Genomic DNA, 21,176 nt, shown 5'->3' on the forward strand with positions numbered 1-21,176 from the left:
ATTAGATTCACGTTCGCTGCACTAATCCTTAGAGAACAAACTAACTCAAACAGTGGCCAGTTGTCTAATTTAATTTAATTCACTAGATTATTTATTCGGGTTAATTTAGACTTGTAATAGCTAACTAAATTGGTCCTTTAGTTAACCTCTTGCTGATGGTCATCAAACAAGCTCACACATGAATTTACCTAATTTTTCTTATTAATTCTAGTTTCACGTTCGTTAGTCCTAGACATATGATAAAGTGGTCACATAAACATATGGGGTTGATAATTAAAAGATGTTCATACTATTTAATTATCTTCCTATTAACAGAAAATTAGTTATCATTCACACACAAGGTTCTTTAACAAGCTAAAATTAACAAAATCACCAATATTTAATTAATCCTACCATTAATCAAACCATAATATCAATTTTGTATCCCCAAACAGAAGTTTAAGAGTTTTAGCTCATGATTGAGGTAATTAACAGCAATAAAACGAATTCTAATTGTCTAACCATAATTGAGAAACAATAGATTAAGTAGAATGATGAGAATGTGCCTCAAATCTTCTTCGGAATTGGATTCTAGGTTGTATCTTCGTTCTCTAGGGTTCTTCTGGCTCTTCAATCGCAGCTTGCTTCTCCCCAAAGGTTCCAGAAGTCCTTCCATCGGATTAAGACCCGTTATTTATAATTATCACAAAACAGGGGCTACTCGGCGAGTAGGTCGTGGACTCGCCGAGTACTAGTGTGAAATCCGTGTTCGGTAAGGAATCTTGACTTTTCTTTCGGGAACATTCTAATGAACTCGCCGAGTACATGCGTGGACTCGCCGAGTAGGTGTGTAGTTTTCCCTTTTTCTTCATTCTTTGGTCTCTAATTGCTTCTCCTTTTTCCTTTCTGCTTCCAAGCATGTCTTTTGGACTGAAAACACAATATAAGCATTATTAAGTACCTTTTGTCCATATTATGCATATAATTAGCCAAAAATGAATAGAAATATATGTTAAACATATGATTAATTATGCACATATCAGGATACATAACCTAGTAGGCCAGCAACGGTGCCTTTGACCCACAAGTACAGTGAGGCAAACTGACCTCTCAGTCTGAAAGATAGCAGAAATGAGTGTTGCTTCATATGTCAACACTACAGATCACCTATACAACAAACAGTGACCTAATCTCAAACTACTACTCAAAATACCCAAATTGTCCCTAAGTCAAACTTGGTCAAATTCAAGGTTAAAAAGTCAAACGTCAAAGGAGGTTAACACAGACTGAGTACGCTCGGTGTACTCAGTCACTACGCTCAGCGTAAATGACCCCTTACTGATTATGGGGCTCTAGCTCGATACGCTTAGCGTACCACCAGGTACACCCAGCGTACTCGACATGTTTCTTTTTTCCTTAATTAAGTGTTTAATCCATTAAGATACCACATCCAAAGCTCAGATCTAGTACTAAACATCATTCTAATTCATAAAGTTTCCAACTTTATAATTTTGCATGACTAGTAATGGTCCACAAATCAAAACCCTAACTTAAAACACAAACCAAAGCATCATAACTCTTGCATGGAGGGAAGAAAGGGACCAAGATCACAATTTTATTGTTCCTAGCACTAGAAATGTCTGAAAGGGCAGCTCATGTGGTTTAGAGTAAGCCATACTCATGAACACCAAGATTATGGGACCAAAATGCATAAAACCTAAGAACTAGCAAGATCTAAGGAAAACATTCATCAAGTTCCAAGCTTTATACCTTCAAAGGATGTTTGAGGGTGAGATACTTCTGGATCTAAGTTTCCTTGAGCTTCCAAGATGATTCCACTTCCTTCTTCTTCTTTCAAGAGCACAAAAATACACTCTCAAGCTCAATAAGGCTCACATAATGTATTAGGGTTTGCAAGGGACGTTTTCAGGAGATGGAGGCTGATGAAGTAAAGGGTGTTGAGGGATAAGGATGTTTAAATAGTGATTAAACCCTAAAAAAGTTAGGTTTTGCACACCAGCCACGTACGCCCAGCATACGCATGAGTATGCTCAGCGTACTCACATACACTCGCGATCCACTTTAATAAGTTACTCTAAGCGTATGCCCCAAGAGCGCTTGGCGTAAGGACCAATTTTGCAACATAATTTTACTTTTAGGTCAAAAAGGAAAATACCTAATGCCTGGGTGTTACATATCCTTAGACTTACCTCGTCCATTGCTTGCACCTTGACGAGTCTCCTCTCTTCCTTGATTTTCTTCGTTCACCATGACACTAGCATCACCATTAACATTCTTCTACATCTCACCCACCATACCTTCCTTCAATTGATTCGCTCTGATACCACTTGTCACAAACTTGAATCTTCAAGCTCACTGTGCGGCACTTAGTCGTCAAACTAAGTCAGCCTAACTCGAACCAACACAAAAAAAATCAAAGAAAAGGAGAAAGTAACTTAACACTTGAAAGCTCTTTATTGCTCTAGAGAACTCAAACTCAATTACAAGGTGAGGAGAAATGAAATGGGAGAGCCTTATATATACATGAGGCAAGAAGCTACTAGGGACTAAGGTACATCTTCTAGAATGTTTCTAGAAGATGACTCTTCATGGGCCTTCTATGATGCTTCTAGAGGAATACTAGAATCTTTCTATAAAAGACTATTCTAGAGGCAACTAAAATAAGTGGAAAATATATCTAAATAAGGCGGGTCGTTACACTATGTTTTATCCAATCGAAGGACAAAAAGGTCATTTTTATCTTCTCTTTTCTACCCTTATAGGGTAAACAATCGAAAACAAAAAGGAAATGATGGAAATTATATTGTACAAGTGATAATAGGGAAGGGAATTATCTATTTATTGACATGAAACATTTTTTTTTTAACTTTTCTTAATTTATATAACGACGTTTTTTACACAAAATGTAACGCTTTAAATTTTCAAAATAAACTTTTCGTTTTTAAAACCTCACAAAACACAATTTCACATTTCTCAAAATAACATTTATAAGTTGTTCAAAACACAAGACAACAAAATGTTTAACAATATCCCAGAATCCTCAAAGCATAATCTCTAGCTGGTGTGTACAATCATGCCGGTGCCTTCCCGCGATCCTGAAAGGTACCTGAAACACATTTCACACAAAACTGTAAGCACGAAGCTTAGTGAGTTCCCCAAAATACCACATGCAAATAATTAGCCTCTCATGGCTATATCTCGATAAGGACCCTCCGGTCAATGTATCTCAGTGAAGACCCTCCGGTCTCACAACTCTGTTTGGACCCTCCGGTCCTAACTCAATAAAGCACATAAATAATATACAACATAAATCATAAAGACAAAATGCATGATATCACATAACTCAGTATAAGCACATAAGACCCTCCAGTCAATAACTCAATAAGACCCTACGATCACACAGTATTACCACTCAGGTAAGTATAGTGAGAAGACTCACCTCGCAAAGTAAAGCAATATATCCGACACTCGAACTGTTGGTCTTGACTCCGCCTACACATATCACAATCATCTCTACTTAACAATTATATAAAACGTTAGGCTAACTCCTTTACTAAATCTCCGAAAAGGGTGAAATACCATTTTACCCCTCCATGTTCTCTGAATTCCACAACTTGACCCAACCCTAAAAGTCAACGAAAGTCAACACTCAAGTCAACAGTCCATGTTGACTCAACTCGTCGAGTACAGCTCATGAACTCGTCGAGTCCTCAGTACTCAGAAATCACGAAAACCCGATTCAACTCGCCGAGTTGCTAGCCAACTCGTCGAGTCCAGAAGACCGAGGAAAAACCCTAACCACTCTTCAAGTTGTCTCATCAACTCGTCGAGTTCACTCTAAATCCAGAAACGGGAAAACCTAACTCAGCTCGTCAAGTTGGATGCCCAAATCGTTGAGTTCCTTAGCCCTTTCTCATTAAACTCATTCCAGTCGATTCCAACGCTCCAAACTCTAGATCCAACCTTCTAGGATGGAGTTACCACGTAAAGTTGCTAACTTTACGATCATGCAAGGCCTCACAAGGCTAAATCACCCAAAACTAAGCTCAAGAAGGGGTTTAGGACATGAAGACGGGTCAAAGCTTCATAAAGCTTGAAGTTTTATGTACATGGGACCTAGAGAAGTCCAGATCTAAGACTCATACCCCCTGGGCAAGCTTAATCGAGAATGGCCCTCAGTTTGCACAAAAAGCCCATAAACTCACATAAGAAGAGATCTAAGGAATGGAAAGCCAAGGTAAGGACGTTTTACCTCCAAATAGATGCTACAACTATATGAATGTTGGATCTAAAGACTCCTCCTTGTTCCAAGCTCTTCACTCTTCAAGCTTCCTCCAAGAATGCACACTTTTGGCTTCACACACTCAAAATATGGGCTAGCTCACTAGGGTTTCTCTCTGGACGTGATAGGGTGATGAGGAAGGCAGGGTAAAGGAGTTAAAGTCCTTTAAATAGGGTGCAAACCCGAATAATTTGGGTTTTCTCTAAACAGCCTCAACTCGTCGAGTCCAGCTCTCCAAATCGACGAGTAGGCTTCATAACTCGCGCGTCCAGATCAACTCCTACATGAGTAGTTGGGCCAACCAAGTCGTCAAGTAGCCCCTTCAACTTGCACAAAATCCCCAAGTCCTACATCCAGGAATCGGGGTGTTACAATTCTCCCCCACTTAAATTTGATTTCGCCCTCGAAATCGCTCGAAACGAACACCCGGGAAACACCACCGGAAAATATCGTATCATACAACGATCTCCCTCCCAAGACACCCGAAACCAACTGGAACTCCCAACCCGAAGAAGGATGGACCCCTTTTCCGCTTGCAGTACCGGCTCTGTCTCTCTAGAACTAGGAAACTATAGTGGTCTGTCTCCCCGACAGACCACCCATGTAGAATAGCACCATGTTAATCGCTTATCGAATAACAGACCTTGATACAACATTCTATCTCTGATTATCTTGTTGCGAATTATAGGAACAAGCCGCTGATCAGTTGTTGATCACTCGCGTCGGACATACTAGTCAATCCAGATCGTAACTCAAAAGGAACGGAGGGTTCACATTTCACCTAGGACCAACCACCGGTACTGCTATCAGAAACCTTTCTGAAGAATGAACCTCAATTCTCTGTCCTCAGACACTAAAAGAATGACTATTCCTGGTCGGAACTATCCTCTTATATCTGTAATCATAAGCCCCAGCATCCTCTCAGATGTCCCTTCCAACATTGAGTACCAGGTCAGCTCCCGACCCAACGGTTGAATATCCAAAGGCTACCCCTTGCACACCCAATAAAGCGACTTTACAGACTTCCTTTTAACAATAGCTATCTCAACCCATCATATGACGCACAAAGTCACGAAGTTTGCTGTAACATCCCAATTTTCAAGGCCAAAAATTTCATTTTTAAATTAAGTACCTCATGAAATAGTATAACAAAACATTGTCAAGTTACATCAACTTACAAAAACCATAACGTCATGTTTCAAAATCACAATATCAAGAGTTATGAAAATCAGAGTACAATCCCAGAATCTCCATGCGGAAATCATGTGTGTGTGATGCACTGCTACACCGCCGACTCCTTCCCCTTGGACGAAGAGGTACCTGAAACCAAAACTGAATCTGTAAGCACAAAGCTTAGTGAGTTCCCCCATCATACCACGTACCAAAAGCACATACATATTGCCGGACAATTCTGGGGTGCCCGACCTACCCATGTCAAGCCATTCTGGGGTGCTGACCTGCCCATGTCAAGCCATTCTGGGGTGCTGACCTACCCATGTCAGGCTATTCTGGGGTGCCGACCTACCCTCCGGTCTATCTCAACTGAATACGGGGACTATTTCACCCCCTACCGCTAGCATATAATATCATATCATAATCATGCTGTCAGACATATCTGGGGTGCCCGACCTACCCATTGGTCCTAGCGACCGAATCGGGGACTAGTCCCCTCCTACTGATACTATCTCACATAGCATACTAGCATACACATATCAAGCACAAGCAACCCAGATGATTATCACAAAGACAATCATCATAACTAAACAATTACCAGTGGGCCGGCCTTGGTGCCTTAGACCCACTTCTACTGGAAGGTAACTCACCTCGATGTCGTGTAGTGTCTGAAATGTCCTCGGCATGAAAGTCGACTCCCCTCGACTCCTCAATCCCTACACGGCAACCCTTCTAAGTTATCAATTCGAACATGCAACCCAAACCAGGGTCAACTCAATTCAGTCAAAGTCAACATTGGTCAAAGTCAACATCCAGTTGACCTGACTCGCCGAGTTGGTCTACCAACTCGTCGAGTCCATACTCCTCTAACTCAAACCAATCCCTGTCTCTACTCGTCGAGTCTAGAAATACCTCGACGAGTTCTTCTTCAATCATACCATCGGGGCCATCTTCATCCGACTCGCTGAGTTAGACCTTGAACTCGTCGAGTTCATCTCCCTCATAAGAATGTGTCCAGTCTATGACTCGCCGAGTTGTATGAACAACTCGTCGAGTCCATCTTCAAAGATTGGGAGATTGCCTTGGACACACCGAGTTTGTTCATACACTCGCCGAGTCCTATGATTTCCAGTTCCAAAACAAACCCCTAGCAGGCTAAGTGTTCCTTCCACTCAACCAAAACCATTTCCAGAAGTCGTTTTGGGGGAAAAAGCGTCCCGGCTCGTCGAGTCCCTCTTTGTCCAACATTATACAGTCGATTATAATGGGTCTTATCGCGTCAAAACCATAGATATGGCCTCCTAGGGTCCAACTTATACGTAAAGCTTCAAACTTGATGCATATGCATGGGGCCTTTGGCTCAAAAAGCCATAAAAGGAGGTCTACAAGATGCATGGGATGTTTATGGCAACAAAGTTGGCACCTTTATGCCATAAAGACCCCCAATAGCCCCAGATCTGAAGTGCACCTCTAAGCACATCCACAAAATTCGATTTTTGCTTCTCTATACTCATTAAAAGGGTAAAAACAACCCCAAAACAAAATCTAAGATATATATGGTCAAGGTTCCAGCTTTTTACCTCAAATGAGCTGAGAATGGAGTAAAACTTCTGGATCTCCTTGCTTCTACTTGAACTTCCAAACTTCCTTCTCCTTCTCCAACCTCAAACACACAAAAAGATGCACAAAATGGCTTGAGAGCACTCAAACAAAGCTAGGGTTTCGAGTTAGGGTATTCTTGAAGTGAGAGGGGTGATGGAGGCTGGTTTGGGCGAGTTAAGTTGTTTAAATAGGGTGTAAACCCTAAATATTAGGTTTTTGTCCAGACAGCTCCTACTCGTAGAGTCGGTCTTCCGACTCGTCGAGTAGGTCACTTAAACCCCCAATCAACAGTTGAGTCTACTCGACAAGTTGGGCCTCCAACTCGCCGAGTCCCAGAGTAAATTGCAATATTTCTTGAATTTAAATACGTACCAAGAATCGGGTGCTACATTTGCTTTACCTCAAGCGAATACTACAACCCATCTAAAGTCGCCTCACCTCTGACCTCTGTCGTATACCACTTACTAGTTCCAGACATCTCGTGGTCCTTCCCAAACCAACGAGCCGACTCACTCAGGTCTAAAAACATCAGATAGAACCTTTACCACTCAAAATGAAATCCATATGAAAATCCGGAATCTCATCTTGCCTACCCAATATACAATTAGAGCCAAACTCAAGCTCGAGAGTCTGGTTCGATAGCAGGATTGGAACCACCCATATCCAATCTGATACTCAACTCATGACCCGTGATCCACAAATCTACGCGTACATTACTTCTCCAATTCCTTCCAATTTGCGACATCCCTTCCCTAGCTCAAAACATAACGATTCCCAACCATCGCTGAGACCCTAGTCTCGCCCCTGGTTCGCCCACCAGGTTCCTACAGACTCAGTTGGCAAGGCTACCCAAGCCTAAGAACCCATCTGTGCCACGATCTGATTAGTGAATACTACGGCTCCCCGCAGTTTCACAGCACTCCCTCTTACTGACTGATGAGTGCTACGGCTCCCCGTAGTCTTATAACATTCTCTTAGTAACTCCTGAGTGCTACGGCTCCCTGTAGTCCTAGGATACTCTCTCTTACTGACTCATGGATGCTACGGCTCTCCGCAGTCTTATAATACTCTCTCACCGAATCGTGAATGCTACGGCTCCCCGCAGTATTACGATATTCTCTTACCGACTCGTGAATGCTATGGCTCCCCGCAGTATTACGATATTCTCTCACCGACTTGTGAATGCTATGGCTCCCCGCAGTATTATGATATTCTCTCACCGACTCGTGAATTGTACGGTCCCCGCAGTATTACGATATTCTCTCACCGTCTCGTGAATGCTAAGGCTCCCTGCAGTATTACGATACTCTCTCTTACTGACTCGTGAATGCTACAGCTCCCCGCAGCATTACGATACTCTCTCTTACTGACTCGTGAATCCTAAGGCTCTCCGTAGTCTTGCAACACTCTCCCACTAGCCATGGGCTCATCCCACGTTTTTCCCTGATAGTCCTAAGTGATTACTCCCACCTGGATCCACTCACTCTCTTATCACTCCACAATCTAATCGTCAAGCTATCAGTATACCAAGTTCACTAACTCATGCTCCGCGGTCCAACATAGATAGGTGCGCTCACCTACCCAGATTATGCATCATTACTCTTGACGAAAATTCTCGTAGACAAAGCACTTCCCTTCAATACAGTTTACACCCCCAGACAATCCCCGTCTGGCGACAATTAACTGATGGTCTCACATCTGGAAATATAGTCGCTTGATCTACTTGCCGTCTGATAAACCCAAGTCTCATAATAATCCAACAATTTAGGGCATCACACTCGAATATCTCAATACATCATCACAGAATCTCACGATGTCTTGCCACGACCACTGATCTTCCACTCACACAACTCGAAACCTAGAAGTGCTCCAACTCACAACTTGAAGCACGGAGGAATCGTCAATGACTGAGAACACGTTGACGACAATCTAAAGCCCCATCCTCTACTGATCAAGCCCATGTGAAACTACTCATACCGACTCTGAAGTTGATTGACAAATTAACTGCCGCCCTTCCCGGAGTATAGATAACAAGCTATACGTCGAGCTATCACTCTCTCAGCAATCGAATCTTGACCTCAGCAACCCAACCGTCTCGAAACTCCAACATTGGCAAACCCGAAGAACACTGACCACCATCAGGTTCCTGTCCAACGGCCACCTTCCGTGAAGGCACCCATTCTCTCCTGAGCATGTGCAACATGCATCCTCTCGCTCTGTACGTTTCCTTGACTACCACATGACCCCAGTCTCATATACTCGGACCGCAGATCCCCATAACCGAAACTTCTATACCACATCAGATTGAGGATCATTCTCACAGAATACCCAGTTCTCCCCCACTTAGGGCTCAAAGCATCGTCCATTGACATACCAAACAGACCACACTACAGATTGGCTCACCAGATGTACCATTCCCGACTCATGGAACGTACCACGCAACACTCGATGATCTTCCAGATAATGATCAAATAACTCCAAGTATCTCGTATCTCAGATGAAAACCTCGGAATTCTCCCAATGTGACTGCCTCTAGTTACCCAAAATCTCATACCGACACATCACCGGACATCTCGACCGTCCCGATTTAGTTACGACTCTCAACCTGAGAGTAATGAACTATCACACACACCTCATCTCTGATTCCTCAGCCAACATCCCATCGTGTGAATTATCATAGAAGCAAGAGACCTCACTCTCACAGTCGATATACCTCGTAAACAATGAGGGTCGCCGCCCCGATATACTCCTCTTGATTACCTGGAACTGCTGCTAAAATATGCCTTACTATGCTCAACTAAGGCATATCCTTGTCCTCATCCATCTCAGTCCCCCACTGATGACTCTCTTATGGTATAAGAAATACCTCGCAGCAGACATACTACAAAATACTCTGGTGAAAATATCGCAACTATATGCTACCCCACGGGGTTCTTCTCCAAACTCTTAAATCGGAAGCTCGTTATCTCTTTCGCTCCACACAAAAAGCGGTAATAGTGTAATTCTCGTCACAGAAAGTGACATCTCAACCATCGGCCGATCACTCAACCCAGACCACAATCCTCCACAAAGTATCCTCTCCACTTTTCCTCGAGTCCTGTGACTTCAACTGGCACCTCACCAGTCAAACTCCTCGGGATCTAAACTCAATTTTCCTCGCAAGGTACACTCTATTCAAGCTCAACCGACATGGCCCTCTGGCCCCACAGTTTACCATGTCCATTCTCAGTCTGAACACCCATCGTCTGATAATTGGTAAAGATGGAAGCACCCTCTGCTATGAATCATGGTACCCGAACCATGTTATCTCCCCTCAATCTGCTATTTAGAACCTCTGGAATTCTCCCTATTTTGAGTATGGGTCCTCTGCTTTCAGTAGTATGGGCGCATACTACCTGCCACATTTACCCATACTTTCCACACGGATTGTCCCAGATTTCCTAAGTAGCTGCTCATCCTTCTCGATCTCCAACCCCATTACACATGTTCGCCCTCCAGCGAATACTCACCTCTAAACAGCGTACTCATCGGACTATAATTACTCCTTAGGCTCTCCTAGGTTCTCACACTTCTCTGCCATCAGCTGCTGAAGAACTCCTCATGATGCCAGCCATCTACCTCCTGAATATCATTATATTCACTTAGTAGCTGACTCCCATCATTCAAGTGTTCCACAAAGCACAAAGCAAGCAACATTCGGGCATCGAATAACCTTCACCAGCACATAAAACCACTCTAGCATACAACTCCACTTGCTCTATCCACAACTCAAAATGCATCACCGAACTCAGGTAATCCTACCTATGGTGGTGTCTAAATACTCTCTCAGTAGATTCCTCAAACGCACATCTAGGTATCTCTCCTAGATTACTCCGCTACTCAAAGCTCTCTCTAAAAGATTCCTACTAGGTACTCCTACTCAACACATATATAGAGCAAATAGCAGATAATATCAATCAATAGCATCCCCTAGGCTAAGGCATCATGAATCAGGCAACTCTAGCTCTAAATTCCTGAAATACCTAACCTATCCTCTAGCATGCATCTCTAATATCTCATAAATATCTCATAATATAAATAAGTAATGGTATTTTGGGAAATCATCGTTCAGGCTCTGGCTGATTATACACACTACTTCATCTCGTTTTCTATGAAATCTCTTACTCGTTTTTGGAAAATCATCTTTTTTTTAAAAAAATTTCTCAATTCCTCAGTTTGAGTCCAGACATACCCGAGAGTACATCTGAATCCCTCAAACCAAGGCTCTGATACCAACTTGTAATGCTCTAAATTTTCAAATAAGTTTTTCATTTTTAAAACCTCACAAAACACAATTTCACATTTCTCAAAATAACATTTATAAGTTGTTCAAAACACAAGACAACAAAATGTTTAACAATATCCCAGAATCCTCAAAGCATAATCTCTAGTTGGTGTGCACAATCATGTCGGCGCCTTCACGCGATCCTGAAAGGTACCTGAAACACATTTCACACAACACTGTAAGCACAAAGCTTAGTGAGTTCCCCAAAATACCACATGCAAATAAATAGCCTCTCATGGCTATATCTCGATAAGGACCCTCCGGTCAGTGTGTCTCAGTGAAGACCTCCGGTCTCACAACTCTGTTTGGACCCTCCGGTCCTAACTAAATAAAGCACAGAAATAATATACATCATAAATCACAAAGACAAAATGCATGATATCACATAACTCAGTATAAGCACATAAAACCCTCCGGTCAATAACTCAATAAGACCCTACGGTCACACAGTATTACCACTCAGGTAAGTATAGTGAGAAGACTCACCTCGCAGAGTAAAGCAATATATCCCACACTCGAACTGTTGGTCTAGACTCCGCCTACACATACCACAATCATCTCAACTTAACAATTATATAAAACGTTAGGCTAACTCCTTTACTAAATCTCCGAAAAGGGTGAAATACCATTTTACCCCTCCATGTTCTCCGAATTCCACAACTTAACCAAACCCTAAAAATCAACAGAAGTCAACACTCAAGTTAACAGTCCATGTTGACTCAACTTGTTGAGTGCAGCTCATGAACTCGCCGAGTCCTCAATACTCAGAAATCACGAAAACCCGAGTCAACTCGCCGAGTTGCTAGCCAACTCGTCGAGTCCATGCAGAGTCCAAAAGACCGGGGAAAAACCCTAACCACTCGTCGAGTTGTCTCATCAACTCGTCGAGTTCACTCTAAATCCAGAAACGGGAAAACCCAACTCAACTCATCGAGTTGGATGCCCAACTCATCGAGTTCCTCAGCCCTTTCTTATTAAACTCATTCCAGTCGATTCCAATGCTCCAAACTCCAGATCCAACCTCCTAGGATGGAGTTACCACGTAAAGTTGCTAACTTTACGATCATGCAAGGCCTTAAAAGGCTAAATCACCCAAAACTAAGCTCAAGAAGGGGTTTAGGACATGAAGACGGGTCAAAGCTTCATAAAGCTTGAAGCTTTATGTACATGGGACCTAGAGAAGTCCAGATCTGAGACTCATACCCCCTGGGCAAGCTTAACTCGATAATGGTCCTCATTTTGCACTAAAAGCCCATGAACTCACATAAGAAGAGATATAAGGAATGGAAAGCCAAGGTAAGGACTTTTTGCCTCCAAATAGATGCTACAACTGTATGAATGTTGGATCTAAAGACTCCTCCTTGTTCCAAGCTCTTCACTCTTCAAGCTTCCTCCAAGAATGCACACTTTTGGCTTCACACACTCAAAATATGGGCTAGCTCACTAGGGTTTCTCTCTGGACGTGATAGGGTGATGAGGAAGGCAGGGTAAAGGAGTTAAAGTCCTTTAAATAGGGTGCAAACCCGAATAATTAGGGTTTTCTCTAAACAGCCTCAACTCGTCGAGTCCAGCTCTCCAAATCGACGAGTAGGCTTCATAACTCGCGCGTCCAGATCAACTCCTACATGATTAGTTGGGCCAACCAAGTTGTCGAGTAGCCCCTTCAACTAACACAAAATCCCCAAGTCCTACATCCAAGAATCCGGGTGTTACACAAAATATAAACAATATTTGAAAACGAAACCATTTATATACCCAAAAGGCCGATAACCTAGTTCACCTATATGTTTTGACTGAGTCTATACATGGAAAGAGGAAAAGATTTCTAGATCAATGTTAAATTTTTCGGTCGTGTGGTGCATCCGGAGAGCGAGGAATGCATTCGTGTTTAAGAAAAAGAGGTGTTATTCGTTAAATGCAGCGGATAAGATTTAGTTAACTTTGCATTTAGCTGGATAAAAAATTGATCCGCATATAATTTTATTTGTTGGTTTGATTGGTGTAATTCTCCTTTTTATGTTTGTAACTTGTAATGTTTGTACTGTTTTTTACTAGTGTCTTGCTAGTGGTTTAATGCATTCGTTGTTAAAAAAAACTATATTCCTATAACCATTTTAACGTTTTATATTTTAATTATATAGTGTACAGTTTCATTTCTACAAGAAACTCTAAAGTGTCAATAAATCGGTTCTTTTGTTTTTTTCTTTTATTTGAACGACAAATTACTCTATTCCTAAATTATCATCTATGTCTCTAACGTGACTTGAACTCATGACATCTCAATTGAGAGAGTCACTCCTTACTACAATGCCAAAAGCCATTCGGTGGTCATTCCTTTGCTTTTTCCATTTCTTTATAGTTTACACTACTAGAAAATCAATGAACAACTTCAAACTAATCTTTTGTCGCAGCTTTCATGGATGAGTATGACCAATAGATTCGATTAGATTGAAAAAATTGTCTAGTAATAAACCTTGACGACCGGCTTGTTACTTATTAGTAGTGGTGTTAGAAACGGATATTCGTCGCTAAGTAAAATAGTTTTCAAAAACATTGCTTACAAGGAAATTTTGGACAAAACAATGATTGATAGTATGTCACTAAATTTGACTTAAAGATCCTCGCTAATTTGCATGTCGTTGATATGCTGTTTTTGCCACATATGATTTTGTTGCCAGTCCATTGTGATCAACGGCGTTGCAATTCCATCGATGTTATACCTATTTTTATACATTTTGTGACAGTTTAGCAACAAAATTGTCATCACTCATTTCATTGTAATCTATAAAAAACGGGCTCAATGCTACAACAAATGTCATATCCCCTCTTCTAATAAAACACTCCTAAAAATGGCACTTGTCTTTATTTTAAACCTTCTATCTGCGACGTGTCATTTTCTATGTCCTCACTTTTATTTTTTCCCGCTCAAAGATATTCCTTATATTAGAATTAGAATTAGAATTAGAATTGGTTTTAATGTTTTGTTTACTATTACTATAAATCCCACAAAATTAGCAATCGTTCAATCTAATCGCGATAATGACGCCAAAAACAAAGATACGCTCAACCTTCTCAACCTTTTCCACACTGATTGGAGATTCAAATTTTGAAAACCCTAAAAACGATACCCACTATCTTCATCATTGTCGTGGTCTCAACATTATCATTACAAGAGTGAAATACAGATGAAGAAGAAGAGCTAATAGAGGTTGGCGATCGAGAATCGTTGAAGCTGGTTAGTCATCTCTCTTATCTATAGGAACTTCTTTGTCTAACACACCATAACTTCTTACTTCTTTCCTAAAACCAAAAAACCCTAGACGTTGGTTTTTTCTTCCTTATCTTTTAATTGGTAAGAAGTTTTTGTGTCTTTTTTGTTGGTTTCGTGATTCTTGGAACATTGGAGGAGTGATTTGAATAGTTTGCTCTACATTATGTTGGTCCGGTTCCTCTCGATTAGTGGATCGATCAAGTGACAAGTATAGACAACCACCATCTTTAATCACATTTTACGTAAGCAATTAATAAATTTTATCATTTTGATGCATATGAAAAGCCGATTATGAAAGTGCTTTACAATCATTTTTATGATTCACTTCGAATCACCTTTTTTTTTGTTTAAATCAATTAACTATATGAGATTATTATTTCAACATCTTATTCCAGATTTCAATCAAAACGTAGATTAGTTAGCATGGTCACAATGAAGGGGCTACTGGTTAATTAATGCCAAAATGGCTAAGGATGATAAGGAGGTTGTTCTACATACCGAAAGAAGAGGCCAAAACATGGAAAGATCATAACTGAGGGAAGGAGTCGATATGGCGAACTTAAAAAATGTCATATTGACCCTTTGATCCCTTCTAGAATCATCTCCATGTAATTTACTTTCTGTCCTCTTCCTTCCTCGCGTCCACCATCTCGCCCTCCCCATAAATCATCATACTGTCCATTGATTGATTCTAGAGTTCAAAAAAAACATCAAATCCCTTCCCATTTGGTATGTTTATGTTTTATTTTTCCAGTGGTTTTAAATTTATCGATTTGAAGCTTGGAAACCAAATTGAATCAACATTATGTATTATTAAGATTTTTTTTATTATGTGGAAGAGTTAAGTTTGTGTAAAGGCAAAGATAGTCAAGACAAGAGCATGACAGAATCTGAAAAAGAACTTCATGATGAGTTAAATGGAGTTTTGTCTTCACTGATGATGGTAAGCTCCTAGATATGAATCTATTATTTCATTTTTTGTTGTGAATGTTGATGCTAATAATGGCAGTGTACTTTTAAGTTCGTTGTTGTTATTACTTATTAGACCAAAAGGTTAATGTCTCATGAAAAAGATGGCTAAAGCTTTGTCTTTATAAGTTTCTATTGCTTTGGTGATAATTATCATTCTAATGTCTGAATTCTGATGCTTTATTTTTAATGTCTGATGCTAAATTTCTAATTATGCAGTTTACTTTTTTTGAAATATGATGTTTTTTTAGTATCTGATGATAAATTGTTGATTATCATTCTAATGCTTTTTTTTTAATGTCTTGATAAGTTTCCTAATGCTTGATGCTATTATCATTCGTTGCTATTATTTGAGTACCTGGTGTAAAAAAAACTTTCTTTTTGTAATCAAAGTCCGAATCTGATGTTTTATGTCTTAATTGAGGTTTAAAGAAAACATCAGGTGGTTTGGTTTGATAAAAATTGTTTTTTTTCTTCTTAATCAAGGTCTGAATCTAATTGTTTAAGTCTTAATTGAGGTTTAGAAAAAGAACATCAGTTTGTTCTGATGCTTAATGTTTTAATGTCTGATGTAAAAAATGTTTTTTTTGGTTATTTTAAAGTCTGATGCTTAATGATAGTTTAATGACAGTGTACTTTTTTTACAATGTTTGATGCTTAATCGAGGTCTGAATTCGATGTCAAAAAATGTAAACATAGATGTCTATTAATAGCATTCTACTTTCATGAAACGGCATGGTACTTATATAGTTATGTATAATTGTGATTTTTTCAGGACTTTGATAATATTTCGACGAAGGTTACCTCTCAAGCTGTGAAATCCAAACTAGAGTGTTACATAGAGGAGAGCCAATTGTGGAATGGGTGCAGATGAGAGCTAATGAAACTTGGATCAAACTAGCAAAAAATAGTAAAACATATAAATCTACTATTTGGATTATAATATGTTAGTTTTGAACATTTTATTTTATTATTAGTAATAAATGTATTTTAATCCATTTTGCATTAATAATTATATATTTTATTTTTAACTTATTAATCTTTATTTTTTAATTTAAGAAAAAAAAAACATATGAATAACTACCAATGTATTGAATTTAATTGATAACTAATAACAATAAAATAGTTTTACATAAAAAAAGAAATAATAAATTATTAAAAATGAACAATTTTTAAAAAACTATTTTGGTTAAAACTCAAATCAAAGTGTAATAAAAAAGAAAAAAAAGATTAGTATTTAAGTGAAACGTAATAAAAAGAAAAAAAGATTAGTATTTAAGTTATGATCACGAATTTTTAGAATTTAAATTTCAATTATTTAGAAAGTATGAAATTTTAAAATTTTTAAGTTTTAGCTTGAAATCTAATTTTAATGTTTACATTTTAATTTTGCATATAATGTTGATTTTCAGTTCTTTGTTGCCATATTTTTATTTCTGTTATTATTGTATTTCAAGGAACCTATAATTTCCTTTATGGAATTTCTCTTTGTCACATAATGATTTGGTCAATATAGCAACATATTTTTATTTTTTTACCCACAATAACAACCTATTTTCATTTTTAACCTATAATAACAACGTACTTTTATTTTTTTACCACAACATACATTGGTTTCTGTTACTATTTTGTTTTTTTTGTAAAAAATATTTCATTAACTTATTAAAATGTCATATATGTTTTTTGACTTTTAATCATTTAACCATTTAATTTTGAATTCAATGACTTTTACTCTTCCAATGTAGCTTTCTTAGCCATAATTTCCCTCTTTTTGACAGAACAAATGATATCTTTGACTATGAAATGTGTCTATTAGTTTATTTGTCTTTATGTGGAAAATAAACAAAAGTCTTTAAGGTTATACCAATGATTATCAAAGTACAATACTTATGTTTATTATATCGGTATATTTTCAATTTATCCCATTTATTGCATTTAAACAAAAATTAAAGTGTTATTCTTTCCGGTGTGGATCTAAATTAACGATTATACAATTACGGACAAAAATCTAACTATATTTTACACTTTTTAAAATTTAATACTGTTTTACTTGGTCAACCGTGTAGTACACGGGTTATAACATAGTATGTCGTATAAAAGGGTTATAAATTCACATTACAACATATGTGGTCAAAACCATATGTTCACATCCCACAATCTTCTATCTTTGGGTGACATGTTCAGGCCGACTCAATTCGATTTGAGGTCCCGGACAAAATTAAAAAACAAGGCCCTTTTTTGCCTCTACCTGCGACAACTTAATGCCAAAAACTTTTTTATTTCTAAAATAATATAAATAAATACATAAAAAATGGGCCCCGAAAATTTGGATTCTCTGGGCCATCGCCCATGCTGCCCTAGCTACCCTCTTACGACTCTGCATATGTTATTAAAAAATATGTTGCCGAAGCCAAAACGAGGCACTCAAATGTACTTTATTCAAAAGAATCAGATTTATTAAGGTCTAGCAAGGAGTTAACAAAACCACAATTACAATTATAATACCGATGAGATCGCTAAATAACGACACAACATCCACACATTCCAATCAAATTAATATGCCCTCCATTGTGATTAGAAGTCCAACAAACGAGTGTAAAATAACAAAATCGAATTCGAGTAAACCTATGATTCCAATAAACATGTCTGCAAGAGCACTAGCGTCAGCCTCTAAGAGGACTCGGTATGGGCAACACCCAGTTTCGTTTTTGTGAGGTGGCAACAGATAACGGCGTGACCACGGGGGGAACACCACCCTCCTCCCGTTATGTGGCCTTTCGTTGCCGTTGTAACGATCGATAACACGCTTTTTTATTTTTTTTATCCATTTCGACCGTTGACAAACGGTAACATTTAAAAAAAAATCTTTACCTATAAATTCATACTATTATCTATAAATTTAATCACCACTTTTCTCTTTATTCCATATACTTTCAATACATTCCAAAAAAAAAATGAATTTGTTCGATGATAGTGATGACGATGATATGTTCGTCTCTATGATGTACGAGTATTGCACGAACATGCTACTACAACCAAATCCAGCTCCTCTATTAACCAGACGTGCAGCGTTAAACAGAGATCGTGAATAAGAACACAAACATCTAGTTCACGATTATTTTGCAGATGATTGTGTATACCAGCCACGCGATTTCAAAAGAAGGTTTCGTTTGCGGAAAAATGTTTTTGTTCGGATATCCAACGCGTTGGAAAGCAGGTATTGTTTATTTCAAATATATCTTTTACATAATTTAAATACATTGTTTCTTTCAAATATAGCTTTTACATATTAAATATACGTTTAGTTATGAATTTTTCCAAATGAGATACGATGCTAGATGTAAGCGAGGATTCACAGGGTTGCAGAAATGTGCTGCCGCAATTAAGCTTATGGCAGTGGGAGAGTCGCCTAATTCAGTTGACGATTATATGACAATGTCTGAGAGAACTGCAAGAGAAAGTTTGTATAGATTGGCGAGAGGTGTTGGTGAAACCTTTGGTGATGTTTATTTGCGCGAACCTTCGTTGAATGATATACAACAACTATATATGGCGCATGAAGAAAGACCTGGTTTTCCGGGTATACTTGGAAGCATTGATTGCACACACTGGAAATGGAGAAATTGTCCCGGGGCATGGAAATGTCAGTACGCAAGTGGTCATCATGGAACGCCTTCGTTGGTATTAAAGGCTGTGGCTTCCCAAGATTTATGGATTTGACATGCTTTTTACGGGGTTGTGGGTTCGAACAATGACGTGAACGTTCTTGATCAGTCACCAATATTCGACGATATTTTGTCAGGAAAGGCACTTGATAGTCCTTTCATAGTGAATGAAAATGAATATAAGTTAGGATATTACCTTATGGATAGAATATATCCAACATATTTCACATTCGTGAAGGCGTTTCGACACTTAGTGGAACCAAGGGAATTTTTTTTCAAGAGAAAACAAGAAGGAGCACGTAAGGATGTGGAACGTGCTTTTGGAGTTCTAAAGTCGAAATGACACATAGTTCAACATGCGATACGACCATATCAGTTAGACGTTCTACAAGATACTATGTATGCATGTATCATAATGCATAACATGGTGGTTGAAGATAAATGACGAAATATTACGGAGTATTCTGCTTCGGAGCCCACACACCTGCAATTTCAACCTCGGACAACGGAATATTTACATAGAGTCGTCGATATTCAAGAGGCACGAAAACACAAGCAACTTCGAGAAAATTTAGGTGATTTTAGGTACGATGGAAATATAAATGAATAAATTAGGGGCAAAAATGTATTTTTTTTGTTTTTAAATGTTATTTTTTTGTTGTGATGTTATTTTTTAGATTTTTAAATGTTATATTTAATTAAAAAAAAGTAGGTTTTATTTAAATAACATATTTTAATTAATTTTGTTTAAATATAAAAAATTAAATCGAAAAAAAAAGAAAGAAGAAATGATGACATGGATTGTTATAACTAGTTGTCCATTTCCTCCATTTAGTGTTATAACACCTTATTGACATGGAATGTGATGTGACAACTTTTAAATGTGATAACCAGTTGCCCACGCTCATTAGTCTAATAAATATAACACTGGCAACACTAGTCTAAAACCAATTCTTCTATACCCCAATTCCATTTCCTCAAAACATAAATTAGTAAAAAACAAGATTATGGAACCCCCCCCCCCCCCCCCAAAATATATATATATATATATATATATATATATATATATATATATATATAGAGAGAGAGAGAGAGAGAGAGAGAGAGAGAGAGAGAGAGAGAGAATGAGGATCATTTGAGAACTCAAAGTTTTCCGAGAACCCGAGAACCAAACGAAGGCCGTTAGATCAAAATAATGGAAGGTTAGGATGTTTTGTGGCATTTTTGTAAATATATAGGAAAAGTAAAGCACGTGGGTATGGAATTAAAAGTTAATCAGGGACATTTTTGGAATAACGTTATTAATAAACAGTTCCCCAAAAATAAATCCATGTTAACGTCAATCCCTCCTTCGAGCTGTCTCCCTTTCTCTCCCATCTTCGTCCCGCTTTCATTGATGATGGATATTTTGCTTACAGATGATTGTTTCAATGTACTATACTCTAGTAAGCCGGAGCTCGCTGCTCAGAGAATCGAAGCCATCGGCTACCAAGTCGGCCAGGTATACATGTCATATCGCACAAGCTAATTGCTTTCATCGAATTAATCTAAAATGTCAGTTGTTGTTTTTTTTTCAATCGATTTTAGCCCTAGAATCGCATTTGTTCATTTGGATCTTCAAATTTCAATCATCGAATCGTAGATGTAGTACTATACATTATCGTATTTCAATTTTATTGCTAGGGTACTGATGATCTCTTATCCTTCCTCCCTTCGAGATCTTGGTTCATCTGGATCTTCAAATTTCATTTTCTTTCCTCCTGCCGTCGCATCACCTCCCGGTGCGCCTCCACAGTCATGTTCTTCATCGACGTTTTATTTCCACATCCACAATCGAAAGCAGCGGTAATGTGGATTTCTCAATCAAAACTTCTGAGTTACAAATAAATG

The 21,176-nt window shown here is 38.6% G+C and overlaps 1 protein-coding gene across 1 annotated transcript; it reads left to right on the forward strand.

Annotated features, from left to right (window-relative positions):
* Positions 1 to 18,575: 18,575 nt before the first annotated feature.
* On the forward strand, positions 18,576 to 19,341 carry LOC145158561 (uncharacterized). Its single transcript, XM_079077444.1, has 3 exons — positions 18,576 to 18,705; positions 18,748 to 18,838; positions 18,927 to 19,341. Exons 1-3 carry the CDS (start codon positions 18,576 to 18,578, stop codon positions 19,339 to 19,341), a joined length of 636 nt encoding a protein of 211 aa, XP_078933570.1.
* The last annotated feature ends 1,835 nt before the right edge of the window (positions 19,342 to 21,176 follow it).

Source organism: Lactuca virosa, chromosome 2 (genome assembly GCF_052849685.1).
Source record: "Lactuca virosa cultivar CGN04683 chromosome 2, Lactuca_virosa_CGN04683_v6, whole genome shotgun sequence".
Lineage (NCBI taxonomy): Eukaryota > Viridiplantae > Streptophyta > Magnoliopsida > Asterales > Asteraceae > Lactuca > Lactuca virosa.

What these genes read in the sequence shown, in the direction of transcription:
- LOC145158561 (XM_079077444.1), top strand. Translation starts at nt 18,576, where the DNA reads ATGAATTTGTTCGATGATAGTGATGACGATGATATGTTCGTCTCTATG. An exon ending in TGCAGCGTTAAACAGAGATC is followed by an intron (nt 18,706 to 18,747) that starts GTGAATAAGAAC and finishes ATTATTTTGCAG; the next exon opens with ATGATTGTGTATACCAGCCA. An exon ending in TCCAACGCGTTGGAAAGCAG is followed by an intron (nt 18,839 to 18,926) that starts GTATTGTTTATT and finishes ATATACGTTTAG; the next exon opens with TTATGAATTTTTCCAAATGA.